This window comes from Macrobrachium rosenbergii, chromosome 1, assembly GCF_040412425.1.
Source record: "Macrobrachium rosenbergii isolate ZJJX-2024 chromosome 1, ASM4041242v1, whole genome shotgun sequence".
Lineage (NCBI taxonomy): Eukaryota > Metazoa > Arthropoda > Malacostraca > Decapoda > Palaemonidae > Macrobrachium > Macrobrachium rosenbergii.
In genome coordinates, this window is record NC_089741.1 from 67898790 (window position 1) to 67909421 (window position 10632).

At 32.3% G+C, this 10632-nt stretch overlaps 1 protein-coding gene across 1 annotated transcript; it reads left to right on the top strand.

The window, feature by feature from the left end:
- The first annotated feature begins 1644 nt into the window (after nucleotides 1-1644).
- Nucleotides 1645-2310, top strand: LOC136840682 (uncharacterized). Its single transcript, XM_067107399.1, has one exon. It carries the CDS (start codon nucleotides 1645-1647, stop codon nucleotides 2308-2310), a length of 666 nt encoding a protein of 221 aa, XP_066963500.1.
- The last annotated feature ends 8322 nt before the right edge of the window (nucleotides 2311-10632 follow it).

Here is a 10632-nt window from a genome sequence, read left to right on the forward strand (position 1 = left end):
TTTACATATGAATACCATAGAACTTTTTAAGTATTATATTGATAAACATGGCATTGCACCTAAGAGAGACTTATTGCATATGGATGTCTCATTTGATGGGTCCTGGCATAAGAGAACAGAAATGAGTCTCTCCACTCAAGACTGTGGAGATATTGTCCAAAACATAAAAATATTACAAAACAGATGCTGGACTTTGCTGCTGCACAAGCAGTTACAAATTAATATGAAGGCTATAAGGCCAGTCACTTAAATATCTGTCTTGGCTTCCAGCGCAGTAATATTTCATCATCATACCTAACCAAGTTAGATGCAAATATGGACTTGCCATTCAAGAAAAAGACCAGAAAGAAAAGGAAGGCTGTAAAAGATACAGATTATGAAGCAGGAGAAGGATCAATGCCAGGAAACTTAAAAATCAACAAAAATCATCAAATAATCAAGAAAAACATAAAAAAAACTTTGCCCTCTTTAACCTGAATTATCTCAAAAGTAAAGACTATCTGTTTCAAATGCCTAAGGATCCCTCAGTTTTTGCTTTAGAGATGTAATTCTTTTTGCTAATTATTTTCACATAGTCAGTATTTATTTTTTTGGAGTGTTTTTAAGTCTGTGTGCTTTACATAGTTTTCTAATGATTTTTATATTTTTATTTTTTAAATTTTTTTGTCGTTTTTCCATTACGCATGCTTACATAATACCTGGAGCCAAGATTTGTAGCTTAGAGAGGGAGTTAGGCCAAATTATTAATCATTGTTAATTTTACTTTACAGAAAAACCATAGAAAATGTCTTTTCTTTAAGAATAAATTACCCTTAGCGGTTCAAAAATTGATATAATTATCTTATTTTTTTTTTTTTTTTATGTAATTTTTACAAAATACTTAAAATAACACACTAACAACAAATACTAACTATAGATAAATTCCCTGTATCAATCTGATAAAGTTTTGACAAAAAATAAGAAAATTATACTTTGTTGGGTTTAGGGTCCCTCGAGAGGATTAAACAGAACAAATACAATGGCATCAAAAAGAAGTTATCCCAGCGGCGCAGAAAAACGAAAAAAAAAAGAAAACTGACGAAGAAAAACGGTCAAATGATAAAGGTAAGTCATTTATTTTATAATTTAAAGAAGTATTTTAAACGTTTGTTTTTATATGGTTTCTGGATATTTACATGCTCAGCTGCCCATTTTTTCTAAGCCAGTAGACCCAGCAGACTGGCCACTAGTTCTGTCCGATTCATTCAGGACTGATGCAGTAGGCAGAGGGCCATTTCAGATTAGTTCTGATTTCACATTCCCCAAAAAAGAAGACGGCAGAAGTTTTCATCATCATTATTTTCACAGAACATTGGTTATTGGGGAAAAGATAAAGCTAACTTGGCTTATTTAATCAAAAACAAAAAAATCCCCTCTACTGCTTTTGTTGTAAATTATTTTCAACAAAGGAACACAAATTAGTGACAGAAGGACTGACAGACTGGAAAAACTTAGGTGCACTTTTGAAAAGTCACGAAAGCAGTCCAGAACACATGTCACACACGGCGACCTGGAAAGATTTATAGCTCCATTTGCAAACTGGAAAGACAGTATGACATTCTACACCATGTGAACCATGTCAGCAAGCTCCTGCAGTCTCCCAAAATGCAACTTGATGTAGCAGTTGACCTCCTCACTAAAGCATCAACATCTCTGACTAACTACAGAAGAACTGGCTTTGCTCAGGCCTCTACTAAAGACATGTGTGAGGAAATGAATGTAGAGGCTGTACTCAAAGAGAAAATATTAAGAAGCACAAAAAAGCCTTTTGCCTATGAAGTCCCAGATGAGCCCATTGCACATGCCATGACGAGGCTAGAAGCAACATTCTTTAATGTTGTTGTTGACACAGCCATTGAATCATTAACTGATAGGTTTAAAACACTGGGTGAAGTGAGAGACAGATTTGGAGTGCTGCTCAATTTCCAAAAACTGGATGATCAGGCATTGAGCAACCAGTGTGACAACCTCTGCATGACATTAAGCACTGGAAATGAAAGTGACATTGATGGAAAGGAATTAGCTGTGGAAGTCAAAAACTTCCCAAGGATACCCTCAGATGACATGACTGCTCTTGAGCTCGTCACCTTTATCCACAAAAAAACATTTCTAGGAACTGTATCTCAATCTGTGGGTTGCCCTGAGAATCGCCCGCACTCTGCCTGTGACTGTGGCCTCAGCAGAGAGGAGCTTCTCAAAGCTGAAGCTCATCAAGACCTATCTAAGGTCTTCCATGGGACAGGATCGACTCACTGGTCTTGCAATAATTAGCATCAACCATGAGGTGGGCAAGCAGGTGTCATATGAGGACATCACTGATGACTTTGCGAATAAAAAAGCCTGGAAGCAGACATTTTGAGGACAATACATTGTTACTGTGAATAATATTAATTATTAGTTGTTTTTCTGGTAAGTGTGTGACTGTGATGTTAATTAAGCATTATTTTAAGTGTAGATGTGAAATAGATGTGAAATAAATAAATGTGAAGTGTAATAGTTTCTTGCATCTTAGTAGACCTTCTAAAGGGCTAGCAATCGCTTCAACACAGTTTGACAAACCCCTCGGGGATATATGAAGTACCTACCTACCTATCTATCTAGGGGCCCCATAAAGCTAGAAACGGCCCTGCATACACACACACCACACACACACACACACACACGCATATATATTATATGTGTGTGTGTGTGTGTGTGTGTATGTATGCATGGCCGTTTCTAGATATGTATATATATATATATATATATATATATATATATATATATATATATATATATATATATATATATATATATATATATATATATATATATATATATATATATATATATATATATATATATATATATATATATATATATATATATATATATATATATATATATATATATATATATATATATATATATATATATATATATATATATATATATATATATATATATATATATATATATATATATATATATATATATATATATATATATATATATATATATATATATATATATATATATATATATATATATATATATATACATACACACACACACGTATATATATATATATATATATATATATATATATATATATATATATATATATATATATATATATATATATTTATATATAATTGCATATTTACATTCCTTCCTCATAGCCAGCTAGAAATATTTCATACTTCTGAATAGAAGCACTTCTCATTTCAATGTTAGTCCAAACAACATGGCGGAAAATGAGGGTTATTATTTGTTTTCAACCAAGAACACATTCCTCTCTGCACCTGAACGGAAGCGAGTACAATGGAACCCCTTTTGACCCCTCCGGATCACGTGTCCAACAAATGGCCTCTCCAGACTTTTGCAGATCGACCAAGGCCTACACTCTGAAATAAAAACAACCTGGAGGAGTGCACTCTGGACTCTCACACCCAAGGACTCCACACAAAACCAGCAACATGTACAGACGGGCGTCTTTTCACCTCTCCCGCTGGTGACGACTAATCACATCGATCGGCTGAGCCCTTACATGTTAAGCGCATACATCTACAGGCACAAGGTACATTGACCGCAATTAGTCAATAAGTCAGCTTCTTTCTCACTGTGAAATTCTTTTCCATTTCACCCAAGTTCAATTTTCATTCTCCTAGACAAAGCTCCCTTGCTAAAACAACTTACAAACCAAGCAGCCCATGAATCACCCCATGACTTGCTTTGAGACCAGTCTAATTCAACTCAGTGATCAGTACTCAATTATTCCCTCCATCGTGTTAATTAAGGGCCAGTTAACTTAAGTAACTCAAGTGATCAATTCCTTCATAGTACATAGGTTCATGTGAGAGAAATTATTTGTGCTAGATCACTAATCCTGGCTTTTCTTCCAGGAGTCATCCACGCTCTGCTCAAGCCAAACCACTGCCTTGTGAATCAAATCCTTAAAGAATACTGCCATATCTGAAACAAAGAAAGTCTGGATAGCATTTCACGCAGTTGCACACAAAGCCAAAAACAGAAACCAATTCAAGTCTTATGCTTTAAATTTGAGACGTCCCATTCACGTCTTCGTAATTCACGTTTTTTTAATTTTGATTGCCTCTTGGACCCCCATTTTCAGTTTCATTTTATTTCTTTTTGTGTAAAATAAATTTATTGTAACATAACCCTTTATTTCCCATGGCGACCTTCCATTCTTTGATGAAATTGGTAAAATAAGGTAAGTGCTTAAATTTTCCCTTCAGATTTGGTTACATCCTGGTGTTCTCCTTTGGCCCTCTAGCAGTAAAAATATGCAAAAAACCATCTAGCATTCTTCCAAAGAGACCTAGTATGTGTAATATATATATATATATATATATATATATATATATATATATATATATATATATATATATATATATATATATATATATATATATATATATATATATATATATATATATATATATATATATATATATATATATATATATATATATATATATATATATATGTATATATATATATAAATATATATATATATATATATATATATATATATATATATATATATATATATATATATATATATATATATATATATATATATATATATATATAATCAGAAAGCTACAAACGTCCTTTAATATCCAATTCACTCTACTGAAATAATATATTTTCATATATATTTACTGAAGGGAATTTTTATTATCAACTAAGAATTCCCTTCTGGTAACATATATATGAAAATATATTAATGTAGAGTGAATTGGATATTAAAGGACGTTTGTAGCTTTCTGATTGTATATGAATCACGGTGATGTGATAAATAGTCATATATATATATATATATATATATATATATATATATATATATATATATATATATATATATATATATATATATATATATATATATATATATATATATATATATATATATATATATATATATATATATATATATATATATATATGTGTGTGTGTGTGTGTGTGTGTGTGTGTGTGTGTGTGTGTGTGTGTGTGTGCAGGGTGTTTTGAAATTAGAGCCCCCTCCCCCAGTACAGCATAAACTAAAATTGATATGGACAAAAACAAAAGTAATTCAGAACAAGTATTTATTTAAGTTTCTCTCTGAGTATTTAATATTTTGTGTGGCCTCCATCTGCCTGTTCCACAGCCTGCATTCTTGAGGGGTATGATTTCAGCAAATCACAAAAAAACTGAGACTCAAACTCCATTTCCCTGAGCACTTCGGTTGCCTCTCTTCACAGGTCATCGAGGATTGGTATACCATCATAGTTCACTGTGTGCGCTTCAGTACAATCCTTTAAGATACTACCAATGTTTTCGCACACATTAAGGTCAGGGGAGCGACCTGGAAATTTACTTGACGAGAAGAAATCGATACCACTGTTTCGAAACAGCTCCTGTGTCTGAAGAGCCTTGAAACATGGTGCCTCATCATACAAAAATGTGACTTCTTCAACAGATAACACATTTTCAGGATCTTTGAGGAAAGGAAATACCCCACCAGTAAGCACAGTTTCTCTGAATTATTCGCAATTCCATGACTGTCCTTTTTCTTTGATGATCCACATTAACCTTTTGACTGTGAAACAAAGGAAAATTCCCAAACATTCAGGAAATTTCACAACTTGGCAATAGCGCACGTCATTGCTGATATCATCCAACTTTGCAGCCCAAATGATGTCAATTTTATGATTTGGCTTCCTGATTGTGTGAATGAAGAATTCTTCTGATGCGACAACATGGAGAAAGTCAGCTTCATCCCAATCTTTATGAAATGAACCACAAAACCATGCACGGTCTTTTCTCTGTTGATGAGCGATGTTGGGCTTGCTGATAACATGAAATGGCTTCATACCAGATTTTTTCAACTCATAATATACAGCACTATAACTTCTCTTCTTTCCCCTTTTTGTTTCTAGTTCAAGCGCCAATTTACATGAAGACTTTCGTGGTCTACCCTCTGCCTCAGCTATGATGTCTTTTGACTCCTGAGAAAGGACTTCAGGCCTTCCAAGATTCTCACTCTTTTCGTGATGACAGTCATATGGATTTTTGATCCAGTTTCTTTTAACAAAGGATTCATTTCTTTTAATATATTTTGGTATCCAGGAATGTGAAATGAAGGATGCGCCAGCATCCCTGGCCTCTCTGAAGTTTATAGTCCGGAATCGGTCAGTCCATTTGATTTCCTGCGAGTCGTTAGCCATGACTGTATCTAACTCCGTCACTCAGTCTGAAAAATACAAGAAATGTAAAATGAATAATAGCTTAAGAGAAACTTAAAATAATGTACTTGGAGATAGGCTATAGCAGAAAACTTCATAAATTTCCATTTATTCTGTGGAGGGAGGCTCTAATTTGAAACACCTGATATATATATATATATATATATATATATATATATATATATATATATATATATATATATATATATATATATATATATATATATATATATATATAGTGTATATATCTGCACTAAAGATATCGGGAAATTCGCGTGAGGCTGAGTTCGTTCATCTTATATATCGCCAAAATTAATTAGTAAAGCAAACTGTATTCTTCGCAGAAGAAAATGGTGAGAGGTATTTACGAAAACCTTTGGAGATTCAGAATATTTGCAAAACCGAGAGGAAAGACCAATAAATCAAGGTGACAGATACACGCTCAAACAAGAGGACCTTATTCGAAGGCGACTTCTTGAAATTCAGATTGCACCTTGGGAAGAAGAAGTCAATAAACTTGTGGGGAAAGCTAACACAAAGAAAGTGATACTAGTTGGAAAACTTACACGAAACAAGAACAAAGTATTCACCCGAAATTACCGTGTAAATAGTGAAGGTTGGGAACCCGAAGTATCTTACGGAGTGTGGGATTAAAGACAGAAAGTGAGAGCACTGAGTAACCGAGTAAAAAAAAAAAAAAAAAAAAATATATATATATATATATATATATATATATATATATATATATATATATATATATATATATATATGTATATATATATATATATATATATATATATATATATATATATATATATATATATATATAAATATATATATATTTAAAACACGCTGCTATTAAAATGCACTAAAAAGCAAAAAATATTTTAATGAGACAAGGTTGGCGCCCTGCTTTTATTTTTGTAGACATGATTAATTGTAAGAAAATCCCGGTGTCTCTCAAAAAATATATATATATTTTTTTTTTACTTTTTAGTGCATTTTAATAAAGGCATCTTTAATTTAATTTCATTTTATACTTTTTAGTTTTGACGGAAATTGTAACCGATTTATGACTGTAGCTAACGAAATTGATATCCTGTCGAGCCAAAGAAAGTTTGAAAAATCCGTAGTGTTATTAACTTATTCTAATGAGTCAATGACGGTATGAAAAATCCGAAGAGTTTCATACAAATCCTGAGATACTGGGAGAGGTCGCTGTAGGGTCACATGAGTCACTGCTGACCTACTGATCGTGTAAGATTGTATTGTCACGGGGAATGTGTAACCATGCAAAATTTCAAGTCCATCGGACGAAGGGAACAGGTAAAAAATTGAGTTGCAAAATTTGGCCCAGACAAAAACAAACAAACAAACAGACAAACACCAGCTAAATAAAAGCGTATAAAAATAGTGATGAAACTGGCTATGGTTAGTTGGACAAATTCTATACTCCACAGAACATTTGAAATCCAAATATTATCTTTAAACGTCTTCACAACCATATAAAATATTTTCGTAACATTATTGTAGCAAGTATCCAGCTCATATCCTGAACACGTTGCTACAGTACAGCTGTAATAACGTTTTTTAATAAAAGTGATAGGAAGCCAGAATTTCATAAGAATAACCTTTGTTTGCTTTATACCAACCGGTTTTTATTCCTTATATCCATTGCTGAAAATATTCAAAGAACATTCGGCAACTAAAATTAAGCAACAGTTTTTATTAGATTTGCCCCTACAATATGACTATACAATACAAGTTATATCATATAAGTCACATCTGCAAAACTAAAATGTTTAGTTACTTAATGATACCGTATTTGCAGGAAGCAATTTGAATTTTTCAATTGAATTTTTTCATAGAGATCTGGAAGATAAAGTGGAGATTGCTGGTTGTGGTACTCTGTATCACGACGACAATATTTACTCGTTTTCCTTTAGGAATAAACAGGATTATTCTGGATCATCATAAGTGGTAATGATACTTTATCTAGTTTCTACAAATTTATATTTGTATTTCAAATCTACTGCTAAGAGAGGTTGAACAAATCTCTTTAAATCCTCAAGAATATTCTTTATGAAGTGAGAAACCTGATAACTTCTGGCAGGTAAACACGGGGCACTGGATGTTAGTTGATGTAAGACCTGTCACTCTTCGATGACTTTGATGTTGACATGGATCGAATACTAGCTGTTTACAAAGCTACTGTCATAAAAACAGTATCTTTATCAAGGGTAAAGGAGTCTGTCAACTCAAAGAATTTCTGTCTATGTTCCCATTACAAGTAGTTCGGAGTTTGCCTATACGGTTAACATGACTGCATTACCTGCCTTGAAACTAAAATATCTTCTAATACATTAGCGTTTGTTTTTCTTGCACCAGTTAAGACTTTTAATGCCTATGCAGTATCTCAAGTTATTTGTGGTAATAAATATTTTTACTATACACAGTTTTTCGTTAATGTTTTGTCGATAAAATCAATTTTCAAAAGCAGAGATTACAGTATATCAAGACAGTAAGAGTGACCATAGCATATCCTTGAATTTTTAGTATATTTACGCTCTTTGAACTTTACAGCAACTGTCGCATCAAATCAGGACTAAAATATTTATTTCTTTGAGAGTTAATGTAAATACCAAGGCCACTTCAATATTTTGTGATGTATAGCAAAGCACGATCTTGACAGCCCTACCAACTGCTATCCCAGGAAACTGTGCACCGACTCATCACTCTCTACCCCTTTTCCCTTAACAAGTCCATCACTATTAATATAATTTTCTCTCTCTCTCTCTCTCTCTCTCTCTCTCTCTCTCTCTCTCTCTCTCTCTCTCTCTCTCTCTTCTCTCTTCACTTCAAAAAATATACTTTATGAACATATCATCACTCATTCTCTCAAAGAAAACATAATGCAATAAGTAGTTATTAATAAGCCTATGTTTACGCAGAAGCAGATTTTCTCTCTCTCTCTCTCTCTCTCTCTCTCTCTCTCTCTCTCTCTCTCTCTCTCTCTCCACTTCTTGAACATACTTTACAAATATATTGTCACTCATTCTCTCGAAGAAAACATAATGTATTAAGTAGCTTTGTAAATAGGAGTATACTTACACAAAAACAGACTTTGCTCTCTATCTCTCATCATAATATTGCATTCCTTACTACTTTGTTCCATTCGATTTTCTTTGGATATTCCATAGTTTTTAAAAAGTTTCCTACCATTGTTTAAGATCGCATTTCCAGTGACTCATGATTTTCATTTCATTTTGCTGTCATAAACAACAATTACTCGTATGAATAAGGTTCACGGTAGGTTTTAAAAAAAGGATGATTCATATTCTACTCGGAGCTGACACTCCAAAACAACTTGAGCGAATAGTGTAGAGGTTGTTACTGCATTCAGATATCAGTGATTATAGAACTTATGAAGAATCTTCACGGTTTTTTGTTATAGAAAATCTAGCAAAAACACAAACACGATGACTTTGGTGCTTCACCCGCCTCTGGAGTTACCAGATGTGGCATTAGTGAACAGTATGCGTCAGATGGTTTAAGAAACTGTTGCTTAACATTTTTTGGCGAGTGTACATTTACTCTTTTCATAAAATAGCACATTAAATCACACTTATTAGAAACTTTCCTCACTAGAGTAGCAACGTTATTTATTTTAAACTCCAACGAATGGATTGTGATTCTTTTTATTTTTGTTAGAAACAGAACGACTTAAACGTCAGAGTAAATCAACATGAATATTCAGTTAGAGCTGGGCAAAAGAATGAACCTCTTTATATGCATATAAAGAACTGATTGGCCCCATAGGAGTATAATAACAAGATGTGTAAATATTGTTTCCAGAAATGTCTTACAATATGCATTAAAAACAACTACCAAAGGAAAATAATATTAATTCTAACCTAAGGACTATTCTCTCTATACACACACACACACACACACACATATATAGATAGATAGATAGATAGATAGATAGATAGATTGATAGATAGATAGATTATATATATATATATATATATATATATATATATATATATATATATATATATATATATATATTAGTTATGTATATATATATATATATATATATATATATATATATATATATATATATATATATATATATATATGTGTGTGTGTGTGTGTGTGTGTGTGTGTGTGTGTGTGTGTGATCAAGAGATATCAGTTTATGAGTTTCCCGATATTTGTCATTTTTGGAATAGTGTAAATTTGAAATTAGTTCAGTGAACATAACTACTTGGATTAAATCTCTGGTGGAGCGTGGGGTATTTCTTTATCAAATGTCGTGAAGATTAAATGAAAAATTTATGATAAAAATAACAATAGT

Coding starts and splice junctions, on each gene's coding strand:
- LOC136840682 (XM_067107399.1), top strand. CDS start 1,645: ATGCAACTTGATGTAGCAGTTGACCTCCTCACTAAAGCATCAACATCT.